Here is a 19,418-nt window from a genome sequence, read left to right on the forward strand (position 1 = left end):
TTTAATTGGTATTAACATTGCACTGGTCCTCCTCGTTTCACCTCTAATTGCCAGAGAAGCAAATGTCAAGTCTGCTGGAGCTCTAGTGTTGTTTGCAGATGCTATGATAATTAAGCCCAGTCAGTTAACCTTATGGTTTCTCAACTATCTACAGTACACTCCCCACATATGCATTTCTGACCACTTCTGTTTACTTGTACTATGTGAATTGATGGTCTTCAGGGAGGTAATATTGGTGACATTAACAGTGTCTCAGTAGATACTCATTATGTGATAAATAATCACTGCAGTATAGTGCCATTACGCCTTTAACACAACTACTTGTGGCTGTTATCTAACTATATTCTGGATATAGCAGTACATTGTTGGTGGACCTTGGGAACCAGTACCACCCAGGGAGTCAGTAGCTTAACCTTCCACATCACCATACCTGTCTACAGCTCAGGTAATCTATTCTAATTTATCCATAGCTCAATGCCAGGGCATGAGTTCAGGAAAGGGGCAGATAATTAGTCTGGCTGGACAGTGCCATTGCAAAGACCAGAGTGATTGTTGTCTAACATGAACCAACTACACAGGAACTGTTGTTCTAGAAATCAGATGCACAAGAAGAGACCAGAAGGATAGACTGTGTATAGTATTATAGTGGTGAACGGTTATTAGTAGGCCTGCTATCTGTGGCCTCTCTTCAGGGATGCATGCACCACATCTCTGTGTCTGATGAAAGTTCATTGGCAAAGCCTGTAGACATCGGCCAGAATAGACAATAAGGGCAAAGACCACAATGCCTGGCATGTATTATGTAACATAGTATTGCAGTAATCACTAGTGGTTGTCGCTGGTGTTAGCAGCTTGGCTTCAGAGATGAAAGAATTTGCCTGCTTTGCAGTTTCCCCTCATCTAAACAATGAAATTTGTAGTTTGAGCTCAGTGTTTGGTTCTCGGTTCTTAAATATCACTGTGTTATTTAAACATACAGTTTGCAACTAGCTGAGCAACATAGGAGAGGATTTAGCAGAAGGGAGGATATTTTCCTCAAGAATTAGAACAGACAGAAACAGGGATAAAAGATGCTAAATACTGGACATGGATCAGGTGGTCGGAAACTCTAAATAAATGTTGATAACCAGTTCACAACGTCTGATATTTTGGTTTATGTATTATTAAAAATTATAGGTGGTGAAGTTACACTATTATCTGCAGTGGAATTTACTCTATATTGTCAGTGTTTACTGTATTCACTAATGCACATTAGTAAAATCACAATTAATTGTTTGGCAGAGCTGCCAAAAGTAAGTAGTTAATTCTCTCATAAGATTAATTTTAATTATATTTCATTAACATGAAGGCGGCAAACTGTATTTGATATCTGAATAAATATATTTTTAAGTAGAGACTTTCTTGGAAAAGTTTTAACTATATTACTTATAATAATATACTTTATTCTCTTAATTTAGTTTTATTTTTTATAACATGACATTCAAAAGGTGTTCGATGATGGAGCTGAGAGTATGTTTCTGAATGGTATCTTTTCATTCATAAAACCCGGTGTTTACTGTGCACCATGTCTTAAGCATTATGGCCTAGTATTGAGATTGTTTGTCGTCACGAGTTCGTTGACAGAATTGGGTCCAATTATCAGAGAAGATAAGATTGTCATTGTTGGCTGCTTCCACTGGAGAGGATTCCTCTGCTGCACAGAGAGACATTATCAGCAGAGGTATCTCATTATAAGACCTCACTCTGAGTTGAGGACCTTGATGGTCTGGAAAGGTATTAGCTAAAAGGAATTTGCTGACATGTCATGAGAAGCCACATTTTAAGAAGCCACTCTTTCAATTTAACTGTTTTCCAGTTCTACATTGCGTTCAACCTTCGTTCTGTTTAGATCCACCTCTTTGCCTCTGTGAGCCAGCCCCTGTAATCCCATTAGACTCACCACCTGCAGACTACCTGTTATGTAAAGACAGCAAAGGCACACTATAAGACATACCTGCTGTTAGAGGGTTTCCCGTCCTGGCAGTCCAGGGAGAGGAACTTGTGAAAGGGAGCAGAGTGTTATCTGGCCCTTAACTCATCCCCGATCTAGCAGCAGGACCACCGCGGGGAGCCTCAAAATGTTTTTCAGACTCCCAAGACTGACTCCGGGCTACATCAGGTTGCTGCAGGTGAGAGCAAGCAGTTAGAAAGGTTCTGAAGACTTTAGTTTGTCAATTTCATCCCCAACATGAGGTGATGCTGTTAATTTGTCATACATGTGTGAGAGATTTTGAGTCAAGTAGACGCTATACTCTCAGATGTACAGTGACACGAAAGCTGCGTATATTACTAACAGCAGCATAAAGTACTTGGTCATTAAAAGTTTTTACAGCAGCTCATTACAAGACACTGCTTTGATTTAAGACCGTTAAAACAAGAAGGCAGAAAACCCTCTTTATGTCTTGGATTTGAATTTTGCACTATGCATGTGATCCTCTCTCTTTACTGTCTTTAAAGAGTAAAGGAAAATAGCAGTGGAGATAACTGACAGCACTGAGAGCAGGCACCGATGTAATAAACTGTTTGCAAGGTACTGGGCTAGTACGTTCTGAGTTTTATAGACTGAAACAGCATGCAGCAAGTTGCTTTCACTAATTTATATGTTGCCATTATCCAGTCATTTCCTCAGTCAGGCGTCTCAGTGGATTCAGTTGAGACAATATGATGAAAAACAGTACCATCATATTATATATACACCATCCATGCTACTGCTTCAGTAATTGTAGGATGCACTTTGTTTTAGCTCATAAAACACAATCACATTTTTTGTGGTATTTAGCACAAACAATGGAGTAATCCAAGCCTATGACAGTCCATTGCATTGTAAATGGAAATGGGACCTGGGTGAATGAGCCACAGGATTGACTTCTTAACTGCCTGTGACACAGCTCCATTAGAAACGATGACGTTTCTATTATTTCCTCCTCTATGCTCTTTATAATTGCCAGGGGTCTACGGAGGAAATCTCCCATGTCGCAAAATAGACAAGCGTGTTGTTTGTCAAAAAGACAGACTGCAATTTTCTAAATGAGAGAAGATGGGTTTTTAATCTCTCGGGAATTGTTGGGAGGTGTGGATGGGGCGGGGTTGAGGTCAGAATATTGTGGCTTAACATTTGTTAGCAACTCGTCCTCCTGTGCTGTGGTCTAAACTAAACCTGAATTTGATCTATAACTATGTATATTGTACTCAGTATTATACTTTTAGCAAGTCATAGCCTTTGGTATTTGTTTGCCAGGACATTGCGTTATTTCTCAACTGCTACCACAGCCTAATGTTATCCCTCTTCTTTCAGACCCAGGCATACCATAATGTGTCTGTGGCGCCTCCAGCTGAGAGGACCATGCCTGGTATGGCTATGCTGCTGGGGGCTGTGGGAATTGGGATGTGTGGCTACAGCTCCAGGCAGTTGGCTCTCTACCACCGGCCCTCCGCCCGAGTGCTGCAGTGGGCTGGCACTCACACTGATGCTGGCATGGTGGGCACAGCAGTCCACAGGACCCCCCTCCTTGATGTAACTCGCCAGGCTGGTGCCCGCCAGGAGATCCCACCTCCCTCCTTTGTGGGCCAGAAAGTTCCCCCAAAATAACCTGTGATATTAGGTTGGCCATCATAATAGGTTCAGTTCTAGTGGCCACACTTATGCACTTCTAAGATGGTAGCTATGCAGGCCCATTGCACAAATGTGGCCCATGTGCTCTCTGAAGAAGTGCACTTGTGGATATCTGTCTGAACCTGTATGTTGGCAGGAAGTTGGAATTGGTACCTTGCTGTAATGAGGAGTACTGTGAGTAGTGCAATACATACAAAAATAGCTTCAATTATACTGGATTGTATCAATTAGTCACTAATATTAGAGTCAATGTACTCAGAGGGCACTGAGCAATATGAATGACTGGATGAGCGTGTAATGATGTTGGAACTTCCAAAAGAATGAATTTGGCTTGAACGAGCTTCCACGTTTCATTTGGAGACATTGTGAATCTTTTTGAGGCCTGGTGTAAAAAGGGACTGACGCTTGGCAGTGCCCCTCTTTACACAGATGGCTGGCAGTGCTCTCTCTGTGCCCTGTCCCTCCACCCTTTCCCAGGCAGACAGCCATGTGAAAGTGCTTGAGCACCCCATCCCTCCCCATGACTTCAATTGATTTCCTCTCAGGAGGAGCAGGTGCTATCCATCAAGAAGCCTTGGCGTTTGCTGCCGTGGTCTGGCATTAGCTGTCAATCAGGAGAGAGTGGTGGAAAATACAGATTGTGGGCAAATCAGCGACTGGTACTTTCTGTCTTCAGAAAAGTTACATTCTCTTCTCGAGAGTTTGATCAGTGGCAGCTCTTCTGAAGATCTGAGTCATGTAAACAAGACTTACCCAGGTACACCGTCTTGGATTAGGAGTCCTAATTTACCTGACGGAGACACTGCGGGTGGCCGGTGGACAGGGTAGAATGGTGATTCCTCCTGGAAAAGCCTGTGTCCTCAGTGGAGATTAACCCAGGTGGAAAATTATTTGTGACACACACACTCATTAACCTAATCTGGAATTAGAGAGGCGAGGGCCAGTCAGACAGAGGCAGACAGTTCCTGTGCATCCCAACTTTGTACCATTCCCCCTGCAGTGTCCACCACTTGGTCCACTGTCATGTATGGAATTATATAGTAGAGTGGGATTGGTGCTTTTCATTTGTGCTTACACCAACCCTGTGGCAGTGAAAATGGACTTGGCGAGACACTGAGTGTGGTTGAGAATGCGTGCTGTGCCTTATGGATTGCACAGAGGTATACTGTCTTTATATTTGCTGCCTCTATTGTTTAGTATGGATGGTGGAGTAAGCAAGGAAGAGTTTTATTTCTCCATAAACAGGAGACAGGAGGTCGAGGAAGTAACCTTCTGCTCTTCAAAGTTGAGTGTTTCATCACTTAGATGTCAGCCAGATCTTGTAATCCATTTTTTCATTGCAGAAGAGCCATCCTTGTCTGTCTGCCAAATTGCATCAGCAGTTGGGAGTTTTTAGTCACCCTTCAGAATACCAGCACAGGAGGGCACCAACACGGTGGTCATAATCCACTCAGCAGAGGGAGCTAATGGTTCCAACTGGCATCAGACAATGAACAACTGATCACCTCACTCTCCACTTAGACTAACACATAAATGGTTCCTTAATGGGGTTGTGATGGTGTCACCTTTTTTTTTTCCACTTGGCTTTTTGGAACAGACTCAGCTACATATGTGATTTGGCATGATCTTCATTTGCTACTCCTGAAAGTATTTAACACTGACCTGCCTGTTATAGGCGCTCTACTCCCATGAGTGTGAAATTGGCGCTGGCAGGGGTTGGAGGTTGTGCATTGCACGTTGCTGGTTTTGATGGATTTTCTCCATACTGCAGTGGTGCACGGTGAGCACAGGGCACTGTGAAACCCTATTGATTTCAATCAGACAGCGAGGGAGAGCGTGTCTTCTCACTGCAGCAAACTTCCAGTTTCAGCACTGTACAGTTTATGAAGACGGTGCACTGGAAAAAAAATATCTACAAAGATGTTGGAATAAATACAGGAAAGATCTGAATATTAATCTGTTAGCTGTGAGTTTCCCACATCAGTGTTCATCCATTTCAATCTGTGAAGGTCTACAAGTTCGAGTTCAGCTGTGCCCATTAAAGGAACATTTGTCTTGTTAGCAATATAATTGATGTTCAATGAAAAGATGTTGGAAAAGATGTATGAAATAAAAGCATCTGGGAAACATGCTGTTCTACTGTGGGTCAGATTCTTTCTATACGTGATGAAGTTGTTCGTTTTGAACATGGAAATAAATATGTTTTTAGTGAAAGTGTGCAGTTTTGCTGCTTAGGTTGAAAGAGATGCTGATTTTACAACTTTGGAACTGTTAAATTATTCATGTGTGGATTTCAGAATTCAGATACTCAAACCCTCAGTACGTAATTTCACTTCCTAATATGAAGGTCATGAAGGTAACTCTCCAACCTACATTACTTATTCGCGAGTCCCAAAATGTAGAAGACTCAGTACAGTACAATAGACTTTGCATCAAGGCAGTGTTTTACATTTAACTTGCAATGAAGTCAGAAAAAATACAATAGAAACAAAAGGTTACAGCTTTTAAATTGCTTACAGATAAAATGCTATTTACATACACTGCAAACTGTTTTAGAAAGCAGCACAATATTAGACACAAATACATATTTCTAACAGCAACAACACCAGTTGTCAACAAAGTCACAGTGAAACTGTGGTGTTATAATTCATCTGAGTGAGCCAAACACACAGATGGGAAGTTAAAATTACATTTATTCAGTAAAGGTTTATATAAAAGCTGCAGAAAATAGACATTTCCAGCCTGGAGCTGTCTGGTACACTGGGTCAGTGGGTCATCAGCCGGAGAGAGTCTGCTTCATGAAAAGTCAAGAGATAAATGAAGAGGGGGCACTAGCTCCCAGAGGCAACAGGTTTCTCCCAGCACAGCCTGACTGTGCCCTCCAGTGGACACATCCCGTGGTTTTCCGCGCCCCCGGACTTTGCGCAAAGTTAGTTCGCTCTTTGTTTTGCTGTTCGTATTTAAGTTATTCTACGTTTAAATATGTATCCTGGTGAAAAGGAAATGGTGCGTGATTGAACTGAGCTCAAAGGGAATGCATTAGGACCTCTCCAGCAGCCGTCTCCTCTGCTGCGTGAAGACACACCGGGGCAGCGCGCCTGGTGGAAGCAAAGCGTGAAGAAGAGTTCACTCACAATCCAGAACAACAGCATTTGGGGATTTGTTCGTGGGCTTCAAACGGTTTGTATCAACCTTTTATTGATACTCCTAGTGAAGTCGTGGGGTTTTAACCTGGCTGGTGAAAACTGCTGTAACATTTTTCAGTGCGTGTTTTCAAACTGTTGGACACTCTTCACTCGGTCTTCTGCGTAAAGGTTTTGCGCGTCGAATAGTGTGGCGTCAAAACTGAATGATACGTTTTTAGTCAAGATTTTTACATCTGAGCTGCAGCTTTGGACTAGTTTAGATGTTTCGATGACGCGTAATGTGCTTGTTCTAGGTTCTTTCGCGTTCCCCATGTGTGCGCGTTATTCAGATGCATTTAAAACGGATTTGTCAACAGCTTTGTCCTGTGTCAGTGTTCTGCTTTTGCCTCACCTGGATTTTTTGGGCCTCGGTTGTGTTGGACACTGATTTCCTTACGATTCAAATGAGCAGAGTGAGCTCACTGTACACTCCTTGAGTTTCCTTTCGACTTGAAAGGAATCAAGTCAAGGAAATGCAGTCACTCTTATTATTTCTGAATCCATTCATCAATTTACTGGACGTGTGTGTGTGTTTGTGTGTGTTTGTGTGTGTGTGTGTGTGTGTGTGTGTCTGTGTGTAGGTCACCTCCACAGTGCCAGTTTGGTTTGGGCTGAGTGAAAGAGGAACAAGCACCTGCAGGGCTGCATCAGTGGCCCAAGCCCCATTACTGCAGTATGGGCAACTTTTCCAGCAAGGACAACCACGGACCCACAGGTACGTCAACACACACACACACACACATACTAATCAGCCTGCACTTTTTCCTGATCTCTAGTACTGAGCTGGTTCTGTTAAATCTTCTATCGCTGCGTTCTGAAATGGATTTCAAACACTTTTCACAAACGCCTGGCTCTGTGTGTGAATGTGTGTGTGTGTTAACTTATGTTTAGAGAATAATTGAGAATAAAGCGAGCACACTTCAAGGCTCTGTTTTACAGAAGGAGCATAGTGGAGAGGAAAAAGAGGAGAGATCCAGCGAGAGTGAGCATGCCACAGTGTAATCCTGTGAAAGGAGAGGGTGGATGAGGGGTAATCAGGAAGCTGAAAGTAACAAAAGGAGAAGCAAGTGGAAAGGCTGTGTGTATGTGTGCTGAGTGGCAGGAGGAATCTTGGCAGCCCTCCTGTGTGTTGCTCAGTGAGTGGTCATTCTCCTCGCGTCCCTGTGTGATTCGTTCTGGCCCCGCCGGGCCAGCTGTGATGAATCGGCAGAATTCCCCGGCTCAGCACAAGGGCAGCGGATTAATCATAGGAAGGCTAATGCTATCAGACACACACATGGACCTGAATGGATGCACGCGCGCGCGCGCACACACACACACACACACACACACACACACTCCCATTCAGTCAATCTGCCACCCATGGTTGGACGAGCACATTAGGGTTTGGAATGAAGAAATAAAAAGCAGGGGTGGCATGAGAAAGTTATTAGACAAGCCTGTCATTCTTGTCCAGTGATTTGGCCTTACAGCAGGTGGTGCATAACTTTGCAAATGTTTAACCGCTGCTCTTACATCACTTAAGAAGAAAAAGAAAAAAAAAAAGCACATTTATTTTGCTAGCGGCGGGACTTTTTGTCCAAACAAGGCAAAGAAGGAAAGAGAAGGAGACACGATGTCCAGTGCCTCTCATGGCTTGATAAGTTGTTAGTTGTGGCACGATGAGATGGGCAAGGAATGATGTGCCGCAAAGTAAAAATCAGTTACTGTGTCAAGTTTGGAAATGTATTTGTGATAGACTCCTGAAAAGTCTAGTCCTGTGAGAATGAATGTCTCAGGAACACTGTGGATGAGCAGTCCAACAGGAATGTCTTTCTATTGGAGCATTCATCTCCTGGGCCACGGCTGGATGTTTTGTGGGCGATGTATGTTTTTCTTTGTGCATCTGTCTCAACATGCCAAACTAGTGACCGCTCGACTCTTCACGACTGAGTCGTCCAGTCAGGGCTTCCAGTTTTGTTTTTGTGTGTCTCACAGTTAGTCAGAACTTAAAGAAATCCCCTGTCTTCACATAATGATGTGTGTGCAGAATTTGACACTTGGAAGCTGTTTTCACTTTCATTTGCTGAAGATGGACCAATGCTCGACCATATGTTCACCTTAGGTCTCAGTTTTAGTTGTGCATTGGAAGCCATTTTTAGCACAGTATGCATTTTACCCATGTGTGAGGTGGAAACTTAAAATCTCCAGTGCACAAACACTGGGAATGGATATTATAATGAGATGGGATTTAATCTGAAAATGATTTTTCTTTTCTTTAGGCTCCCATGGAGAGAGTTTCCACACTCCTCCTGCTTCTCCACAGAGTGATGCTTTCATGCCTGATGTCCCCCAGCGCCTTAATCATTCCTCGCCTAAACCTCTCCATGCTGCCCCGGCGTCGCCCCCACCTCTAGTCCCAGTCAGTACGTCCATGGGGAAGAAACCACAGTCAAGCACAAACCCAGCCTCTCCCTGCAGTTCCAGTCCCACCCCTGACTGGAGGCCTCATCCACCACTCGGCTCAATCAATACCACCATTGGCCCCGGAGTTAACGTGGTGCCCAACAAGCCAGGAACCACCGTGGTTAAAGGACAGGCTACTTTGGAGAGGAATGGGGGTCCTCCTACCTCTACTCCGAATACTTCAGTCTCCCAGGAGAAGACCGTGACTGTGAGCCCCACAAAGTGCACCTCTACTCTGTGCAGCACCTCACCTGTGGTGGGAAGCTCCTCTGGGCAGAACTGGAGAGAAAGGGACAGTGGTCTGAGTCAGTCTTTACTACCGGGTCATGAAGCTGGGGACAGCCGTGAGGAACTGGAGAAGCTGCTGGAGGAGTGTAGGACAGCACTGGGTATTTCCACCAGTCAGGATGGGTCCATGCACACAACAGGCAAGAGCAGAGACACGTTTTCATAGTACTAGTGTTTCCATTTTTATTGTCTATTAGATTTCATTTTTCCTGCACATACTTTATATACTGCAGATAAATAATAATCAGCCCTGGAAGAACATTTCCCTGCTTTAGGGCAAAATTCAATTCCTTGACATTTGACATGTTTGAGATGCATGTGAGGTCTTCTGACATGTTTGTTTCCTTCCTTCCCTCAGAGGTACTGAAGCATCTGCTGTTAGAAGTGAAGAATTTAAAGAGTACTTTACAGGTGAGATGTAGCCTGTAGCCACTGTCCAGTCAGCATGTTCTGTATTTGCACAAATGCTTATTTATTTTCTCAACCCCAAAAGCTAAAGCTTACTTTACTTTGTCTGTATATTACTGAGACTTTCAAGAGTAGTCAAAAGTGACAAGCTTAACGAAAGACAATATTGGCAAGAAGAACACCTCCGCCATTTAAAGACTGCCTGTGTTCATTTAGAAATACTTTGAGTATCATGCAGTACATTTTTTGCGATGTGGCTAAGTACGTACACCCATGTAAACAGGAAGTCACACACTTCAGTGTAGATAAATCGGCATAGTTTTGTCCTTTCATCCAGAGATAACACCAGAACACACCCTGTCAGACTTCACTCTCCCCAACACGATAGGACCTGGAATAGGCATCGCTTTGCCCTTTGGGAGCTCCAGCTCAGCTAATGGAGCTTTTCCTGCCCTCTGGCTCTCCTGAGCGGCTCAGAGGAGAAAAAATTGTTGCTATTATCTTCTGTCTATTTTTCCTCGTTGCTGGAGTTGTTTAGAAAGTTTTCTATACTGAATGGTGGCTGTTTCTATTTTTTTTTTTTAATAATAGAAAATCATTCTTGAAAGAACTTAGAGATTTATGGATCCTTGAAGTTATGGATTTAAAATTGTGGATTATGAAGATTCCACAAACCTAAAGTTGAATCAGCCATGTACGATAGGATTAAAGTTGTGCAGACATTCCACACTCCAGTGGCTCAGGCGTTTCATACTCTTATGAGGATGGTGATATTCTGCGGTAATTTCCTGTTCATTCCAATTCCTGACCCTCCCTTATGAGGATTGTAGCCAGAGGCTCCCAGTGTGTGACAGCTCGCCTCTCTCAACCCTATCACTCGGCCGTTCCCTCCATTCTTCCTTCTGTGAATATCCTCACTTATTCTTGTTTTGTTTCGCTGTGTGTTTTTAATCATTCCAGTCGTGTTATCTAATAAGAAAGTGCTCCTTTGATAATTAGTAATATCCCACGGTGTCACCTCTTCCTCTGCTTGATACTCAATCCCTCCTTCCTCTCCCTGTCTACTGTTTTCCCATGTCCCAGTCAGGGGCCTGGAAATATAAGCACTGCACAGGCCAGCTAAACCTCAGGCATACTGTGGTATAGTATTGAGAGGTACCCATGTATTAAACATAGGAGCAATCCAACACTTTGTTTACATGGGCCCTCAGTTGGGCAATATAAGCCAGTAAAGCTCAAACTTTATGAACTCTCTCAGTCTGCTCTGCTGTCCTGGGAGCCTTTTAGCAGAGAGCCGGAGAAGGGGAGTGCAGTGCGGAGGATGGGGTTAACATTCGGCTGTTCGGGAGACAAAAACTTGTTTTGTTTTGTGCTCTCTGCTGAAGAGGTGGTGCTGAAGGGTGGAAGGGGGAGGCTGCAGCTCGCATTGACCGACTGCCATGTGTCCGTGTGCTGCACGTGAGAAATGCTGCACAAACGCATAGACTGAAATGCTGAAAGGCTCTGCGAGTACAGTTCGCTCTGTAGGGAAGCCTCCCCCCTTTTCGCCCTCCCTCCCTTGCTGTGCCTCTCCGCCTTTGCTTCATTCCCTCATTCTTTCTCCATCAGAGAGCTTGACCGTTCCTCCCTGAGCACAAGAACTCAAAACAATTGCTCTCCAATTTTAGCTGCAGTGCTCCTCCAGTTCTTCCCTTCCCCTCTCTGTCTTATCCTCATCCCTCCTCTATCGCACTTCCTCTCCTTCTGGTAAGTTCTTCCCCTTCCATCTGTCTTTTCATCTGACCTCCAACTCACTCAGGCCTTTTTCTCTTCAGCCCTGGCCTCTTGTTTTTCTTGCATGTAATTCAAGCAGCCATGATTCTTCTCCCTCACATTCTGTCAGCTAAGCCTCTCCTGTGCACCCTCTCGTCTGTTTTTATCCCCACTCTCTCAAACGCTTCAGCCTTTCTAATTTTGGCCATCCAGCAGTCTTAATTCATTTCCGATGCACTTTAGTTAAACTGAAAGGAAGCCACGATTTCCCACATGCAGTGAAATGTTAAGGATGTTATTCAATGTAGCATCTGTCTGTGCTTATGTGCACTAGCAGTTATCAATTGTCTTAACCAACAAAAAGGAAAACGCTCCATTCATGTCTCGACTGTGGGTAGGTGGATTTTCTGTTTTGTGCCCCCCTCCCCCCCGGAGACAGTCGCTCTGAATCAGTTCCAGGTGAACACTGCCGGAGATTCTGAGGAATGATTTCCAGCTTCCCTCTGCTCCTTTTTTCTCCTCACTAGGTCAAAAAAGAAAGAAAAACCCTGTATCTGGGGGCCTTGAAGGCTGTCATTCACATACAGAATGAGGATTTAGGGTATTTGGGAGGATTGACAGATGAGGCTCGTTTCCATTCTGTGTTCAATTTGCATTTATACTGTATGTGCGACTGCTAGAAACGCCCTCAGTAGATGTGACGGTGTTGATGAGGAAAGCTGGAGAGAGGAGCCATTACAGAGTCGCAATGTTTCCCCAAGTATGTGTTAGAAAGCTGTGGTGTGGAGGCGATCTGGAGACAAATGATTAGGACACACACACTACAAAACCTCCCAAGTGTCCTGGATCCTTTCCAGGAATTATGAGGTAATCAAATGTACATCAAGAGTATAGATAACTAGTGTATCTGTGTGCGTGCGTGCGTGCGTGTGTGTCTGTAAATGCTGGATACCACATCTGGTCTTGCAGTGGGGCACTAGGTCACATCTTGAGAGGCTGAGCGAGTGTGTGTGTGTGTGTGTGTGTGTGTGTGTGTGTGTGTGTGTGTGTGTGTGTGTGTGTGTGTGTGTGTGTGTGTGTGTGTGTGTGTGTGTGTGTGTGTGTGTGTGTGTGTGTGTGTGTGTCTTAAGACTGACAGTCCACACCCTTATCTCGGTGAGAACCGAGGAGCGCCGCTTCCTGTTTCCTTTAACAGACATGCTCCAGTTGCAGTGTCCACATTCAGATAACAAAGACAAAAGCCTTCAAAACCAAGTGGGCATTTTAGCTCTTCAGCTGGCACATGTAGCCAGTTAGAGAGAGAGAGAGAGATCTCCAACATACCCTGAATTTGTGGATCTGTGTGAGAAAACCAAAACCACAGTGTGGTTTGGTGGTGAAGTAAAAGAATAAGGGAGGTGTGGAAAGAAATGTGATGTGATGTGATGTGATGTGTGTGTGTGTGTGTGTGTGTGTGTGTGTGTGCGCGCACACATCCATCCTGTAATCGGGTCCAGCTGTGGTCTTGAGTCACTGGTCAGATGAGGGAGCGACTTGGCTCATATGTCATCTCCTCCGCCTCCACATCTCCATCCATTCTTCATCTAATTACCATCCTCCCCAGTCCCTCCACCTCTCAGCACTCCCTCACACCACTCTGGTTTACATTACTCCATAGTCTGTGTCCTGCCTGCTTAAAGTCTGTGTGCGATTTCAACCTCTCCCCGTTTCCTTTTTTCACATTCCCACTTTTTTTTTTTATGATGATGGCTGCTTAACATTTTTTTAAGGCTCTGGTATCGTTTACCTCTTGGCTGCATTGGTTCTTCTTTTGATGTCTGGGGGCAGTGTTTGTGTGCACGTCTGAGGCAACGAGACTCTCAGAGAATGAAAACTTTATCTACCCCAGCCACTTACTTTTCATAGATATGAAACAGACTCATTTCAGAACAAGTTTATTACGTAACTGGTGCAGCAGTTTCAAATGGCTAACAGTGGATAACAATGAATATACCTATTGAGCCACGGTGACACAAAAGGCAGTTTCACAATGAAATTCTTGGCACAGCTCCTAAAATGTTGCTTAAATCATTTTTTTCCTGCCTGTGTCCAAACTTGTTAGGGATCTCTCTTCTTTAAACACTGAGCACATATTCTATTTTTGTCTTTAGAGGACCTGTGTAAAGAATTCAGAGGAATAAAGTCATTTGTTTGGCTCTCGATTCAGTTATTCCTCAGTAGAGAGACCAGCTCTGCTTGTTGTGTGCTGTTCAGCTCTGTTCAACTTGTTGTCTCCTAATGAGGCTCAAATGGATATTGGATTGTTCTCTTGATTATAGTTATTGTCTGCTGTGGCTTCAGCTATATTTGCTTTTGGCAGTCAGATCAAGTTTTGGTTTAAAACTACCAGTTTTAGGCCTCTGTATTTTTAGATGTAGTCGATGCAGCAGCTTGACTTAAAAAAAATTTTGAATGATCTTTAAAGGACAAAGCAATACAAATATCAGTGCATGTTTATTTTCATGTAAAAATCATCAGATTAACTTTTTCCTCTATAATAATTGTGCTATTTGTAATCTGTTTCTTTTCCAGACGGAGCGTGGGGAATGGCTGCAATTCCAGGCAGACCTCCAGGTGGCGGTGTCAGTGGCTGACCGCCTGAGAGCTGAGGCTGAAGAAGAGCTGACGGGGCTCCGAACATCCCATGAGGGCGTTAAAAAGGAACTAGCTGTTGCCCAGCAGAGACAGAAGGAGGCTGATATGCAACTGGTCACCCTGAGAGGGGAGTTGAGGCAGAGCAGGCAGAGACTGGCTACTCTCACCAATACACAAGGCAAAACTGTTCCCCAAGGTCCATGTCAGGAACCAGAAAGGCCCAACGGAGACTCAACCGACAACTCTGACAGCAAAGAAGTGACTCAGAGGGGCAGGGAGAGGGTGGTGTACAGGTTGGGACGAGAAGGGACAGACAGTAGGAGTCAAAACGAAGTGACAGCAAAGAATGTTGTCAGCGAGGAGGCGAGAACAGACTGTAGGAGTGTGACTAAACGTTACCTGAGAAACGTGACCAATGAGGATAGGGGTGGTGGCGAGGTGCGATCTGTTGAGACACCGAAGACAGTAACCACAGAGAGATCAAGGTGAGAAACTGTTTATCCTTCAACTATTATTATTATAAAGATAATAAAACAAATAGTATTTCTGTAACTCATCATGCAAACAACAGTATGTGCAGATGGAGGGTTACACGCATTCTTGTAATTAGCAAAAGTGGACAGTTACCAAATTTGGTCAGGACCATGACCACGATGGTTTCTGTTGAATGTGTCATTCTCAATCCACAAACCTTCGCAGGGCCACTTGAGGACAAAACAGTTGGAACAGTGGAATAGTTTCCTTAAAACACCATTAGAAGTGGGTGGTTAAGGTCATCATGTTTCTCCTTGCTATGTAATGTGTCGTTATAGAAGCCTCTCCAGATTACCTGCTTCCTCAGACTCCCCCACCATTCAGAATGGGACGTCCCAGTTCAATGCTGCAACAACAGTTGGACCCACGAACAAAGTGAGACACGTCAGATACACACACATTCGCAATTGATTAAGTATAACGGAGTGTTTTTGTGCATATAATATAATATAATATAATTTACTGAAGTCAAATCTTTTGTTTTCAAGACCTTGGGGCAACTAAGAGGCCGAAGAAGTCTGGATTGGCTAGACAGCAGGTCAAGTATTGATACAGGTGTGTGTGTGTCTGTTCACTGTGTCCCCGCAGTATGCTTGTGTTTTCGATATAGTTCTTTTTCACTGCTCCTGTTTTATCTTATCTTAAAATGGTTAAAGACATCATGTTGAGTTATCGACTAGCAGCCGTGCTGTGGAGCCGTGTTTTTGCAAGTGGATCCCTGTTTGGTTTGCATTGCGCGTGCACACAAAGATACGCAAGAATGACAGTTGGTGACTGTAGCATGCCAAGGAGTGGCAAGGTGCACACAAGGACAGTGAAGCAAGACGACTGTTAGGAAGTACAAGTGAAGATTAAACATTGTTTTACGAGTTTCTTATCGAGGGGAAGCGTTAGCATATTTGATAGACTTTAATTATCTGCACCTTATCTAAATTAGGTACAAGCTGGGGCTGGTAATGGCTGGAAGTACTGTAGCACCTACAAGGCAATCAAAGGACATATTAATGCTAATGTTGCTCTGTTGCCGTGTGCGTAATCAATTTAAGCAATTGCTTGCAAATATATTTGTCATTCCATTATTTGTAATTGATATTTATTCTGCTTTGTTTTGTTTGAATGCTGTATGCAGATGGGTTTTGTGTTGTACATCATAACTTGCTGTTACATAATGCAGCTTTGCCGCTTGTCTTTTCATTTCAGGGAAACGTGAAGAGTCTCTAAACAAGTACAACTCTGCCCTCAATGAGTTGCCCCCAACCAAGTGAGCCCACCCACGCACACAAATGCATACAAATGAATGATTTACATATTGTGTAAACAGATTTGGTTGTTTTGACCCAAGTCCATTTATCTACTGAACTCATGAAGTTAAACGCTGTTTTTGGAAGAAAACATCCCTCTTACCTGAGGCCGTGCAATAATTACATTTTATTTTCAAAAAACAAATGAACAAATGCACAATGACAACATCTATTGTGTTAACGGGGGCCTTCAGCAGTTTGTTTCCTGCTTTTTCTCAGGTCCCAGGATGGTTTCAACTTGCTGCTGCGTCGTCATGGAGGCTCTAAAAGAAACTCGCTGCTCCGCTGGTGTCAGAGCCAAACCCAAGGCTATAAGGTGATGCTGGACATGTTTACATGTTTCTGAACTAGGTGATGTTTTAATGGCAAATGTACTTTTAAAATATGTGTAAAAGAATGATGTTATATTATTAATTTCAATTATTTTGTTGTACTCTACTTTTACCATGGCATCGTGCATTTCAACTGAATCCCGTTCCCCTTTGTTTGTCAGAACATTGACATCACCAACTTCAGCAGCAGCTGGGTCGATGGTCTTGCATTCTGTGCGGTCTACCACAGCTACCTCCCCTCGCACATCCCTTACAGCACTCTTACTCTGGAGAACAAGGTGGGAAGTGTGCCTTGTGTCTGTAATGTATGGGATCAAGTGATTTATGGGGTTCAACTTATAGATTCTTCTTTTTTTGTTCTGTAGAGGGAGAATCTCAGTCTGGCATTCAAAACAGGCGAGAGTGTTGGGATAGCACAAACCCTGGTAAGCCTCAGTGTCTTAACCAATCAAATTAATCATTTCCCAGCTAAGCCTCTTTTCACTTGTCTGAAAACAGACAGACTAGATTGTGTTTGTGTTGAGCTTATGAATTTGGTTGAAATCTTCCTACAGACACTTGAGGAGATGTTACGAGCGGGCGGTCCAGACTGGCAAAGGGTGCTGAGCTACGTGGAGAGCATGTACCGTCACTTTGAGATGTAAACCCTGGAGGAGCTGACAGACAGTCCTGTAGTGCAGGTCTAACACTTTAAATTGTTTATAATGATGGCTCTGTGAATACAATGCTATATCTTTACTGACTGTCTGGATACCGGACACACTGATGTTCCATCTTTGTGAGAAATAACATCCTAATCTACAGTGAATTTCTGGCAATGAAATAATATTTAGCTTGACGTAAAGGTGCAGGATTAGGATCAATAACAATGGCAAGAAGCTTCCACAACTGAAGGGTTGTTTCTGTTCCATTTTTACTGTGACTTACTCAGGCAAGAGAGAGGACATTTTTTGTGCATTGAATATACTTAAAATGTTTTAAGTACTTGTACTGCATTCAATCCAGTATCAAGTATGCCTTGTGTTTACATGCAATGAACATTTCTCAGCCGAGCAGATGTGTTTGCAACACTGGATGAAAATCTTTCCTGTTTAGCTGTCTTTGCCCCGTTTCATCACAACGTGCACATTTGATGTTGCGCCTTGTGATGCGGGTTGACATTCCCTCTGCCTCGTTTTTGTCGTCAGAAAGTGTAGTTTGATCAAAGCTAGGCTGTGGACAAAGAGCAAAGGGTTTGACTGCTGAGCTGCCATTGATGGTATTTTATTCCTTATTGTTGGTATTTGTAAGGTTGAGCCATAAGTACACAACTCAAACGAACCAACTGAGGAGGAGGAGGAGGAGGAGGGAAGTACTGACGATACACAACCTCTTCATACAAAATAGAAGAATAGAATATTTTTAAAAGCACCAGTCTAAGGAGAGTGTATGCACAGGCACAGTTCCTCTAAATGTCTCCACATTGGTACTTCACTGGCAGAAAGGACTGTACTACATCACGCCCTTCATCATATGTTTTATCAGCCAAAAGGGGACGCCTTTTAACCTAGTGTGTGACGCCTTGCAGAGGTAACTCTTCTCCCTGGCCCTTTTAGCACTCTATAAATATGCACTTTTGTCAGCACTTTGTTGAATGTAATGATGTACAGTGCAGATTGGACTGAACTGCTGTAGTCTTGTAAAGAGTTCGGTTGCCATTGAGTATGAAGGCTGCGGACCAGTAAGAAGATTGCAGTCGCTGTTTGGCAATGATCAAAATCTTTAAAGTGCCTCCATGTTATCATAAGGGTGCTGTGTGGGTGCTCCACGGGACGTGCTTTACAGGAGTGACATGGAGCAAAACTTGAGTGACGTGACGCGATGTCGAAACGGCACAAGCCCACACAGGAAAGCGCGTCCCAGTTTCAACATCACGTCGCGTCACTCCAGCCCACCTTCATGCTACACCAGTACTGAGAAATAAAATAATAGCATTGCTATGACATGTTTGAAGCTGAGATTTTGCCAAAGACCTTCATGTCAAACACACCATTTTATTGTAAAACTTGTTTATATGCAACTATATGTGTAAAATAAACCCAAAGAAATAAATTGTTAATATCATGCAAACAGTCATTTGTGGGTCTTATTTGTAACCATGTGACTTTTAATTCATTTCCAAAAAAAGGTTGATGAGCACATTTAGCAGCTGTCGATGAAAGACGGGACAAAACGCTTATGATTTAAGAAATCCCAGATATTCTGGGTTGGTTTAAGTCCTCATTTGCAAAGATTTCAGTTTAAAAACTGATGGTTTATACTTGACTCTACTGCCACCTGCTGGTAAGGATGAGCGAACACTGTCTTTTATTGTGCCTCAGTGATCATGGTCGCCATAATGTTTGATTCCTTGCCTCTGAATGGCAGCTATTTTCCTCCACGCTGCTATTTTTGCTACAAACTAATCTGTATTTTAGTGTCACACAGGGCAAACGTGCCATATGTGTTCCAGTTTAATAGCATGTAAGAGGAATAGTGTGTGTTTTAGGTCAAATTACCTGCATTTTAATGACTGATCTCTACTTCCTGTGTTGTCACAAGGTAAATAAAATGTCAAAGCTGTTGATTGCACAGCAGAATTGTTTTAATATGGATTTAGCTTTCTGAGTGGAAAGCCTTTTTTAAAAAGAAAAATGTTTATAAAACAGTTCAGATTGAAATAGAAGCCTCGATGTTCTTGCCAAGAATGAAATCCCACAGGCGGTTTTGTGTCACATATCACATACAGCTTTATATTCTTTCTGATGTTCGAGATGTGTTTTCTCCTCAGTATGGACACAGTGTCAGATGAGACACCTCCCCATAGGCAAAAGGTGTAAAGAATGTGGATCCATTGTGCATGACAAAG

The 19,418-nt window shown here is 43.4% G+C and overlaps 1 protein-coding gene across 1 annotated transcript; it reads left to right on the forward strand.

Moving 5' to 3' along the window:
• The first annotated feature begins 6,517 nt into the window (after positions 1 to 6,517).
• Positions 6,518 to 18,642, forward strand: si:ch211-195o20.7 (cytospin-A). The gene is made up of 12 exons (XM_026356107.2): positions 6,518 to 6,832; positions 7,419 to 7,552; positions 9,099 to 9,710; positions 9,929 to 9,981; positions 14,302 to 14,849; positions 15,177 to 15,273; positions 15,387 to 15,453; positions 16,099 to 16,159; positions 16,419 to 16,515; positions 16,693 to 16,809; positions 16,897 to 16,956; positions 17,086 to 18,642. Exons 2-12 carry the CDS (start codon positions 7,513 to 7,515, stop codon positions 17,173 to 17,175), a joined length of 1,842 nt encoding a protein of 613 aa, XP_026211892.1. The 5' UTR covers positions 6,518 to 6,832; positions 7,419 to 7,512; the 3' UTR covers positions 17,176 to 18,642.
• The last annotated feature ends 776 nt before the right edge of the window (positions 18,643 to 19,418 follow it).

The sequence above is a fragment of the Anabas testudineus genome, chromosome 12, assembly GCF_900324465.2.
Source record: "Anabas testudineus chromosome 12, fAnaTes1.2, whole genome shotgun sequence".
In the NCBI taxonomy this organism is placed as follows: Eukaryota; Metazoa; Chordata; class Actinopteri; order Anabantiformes; family Anabantidae; genus Anabas; species Anabas testudineus.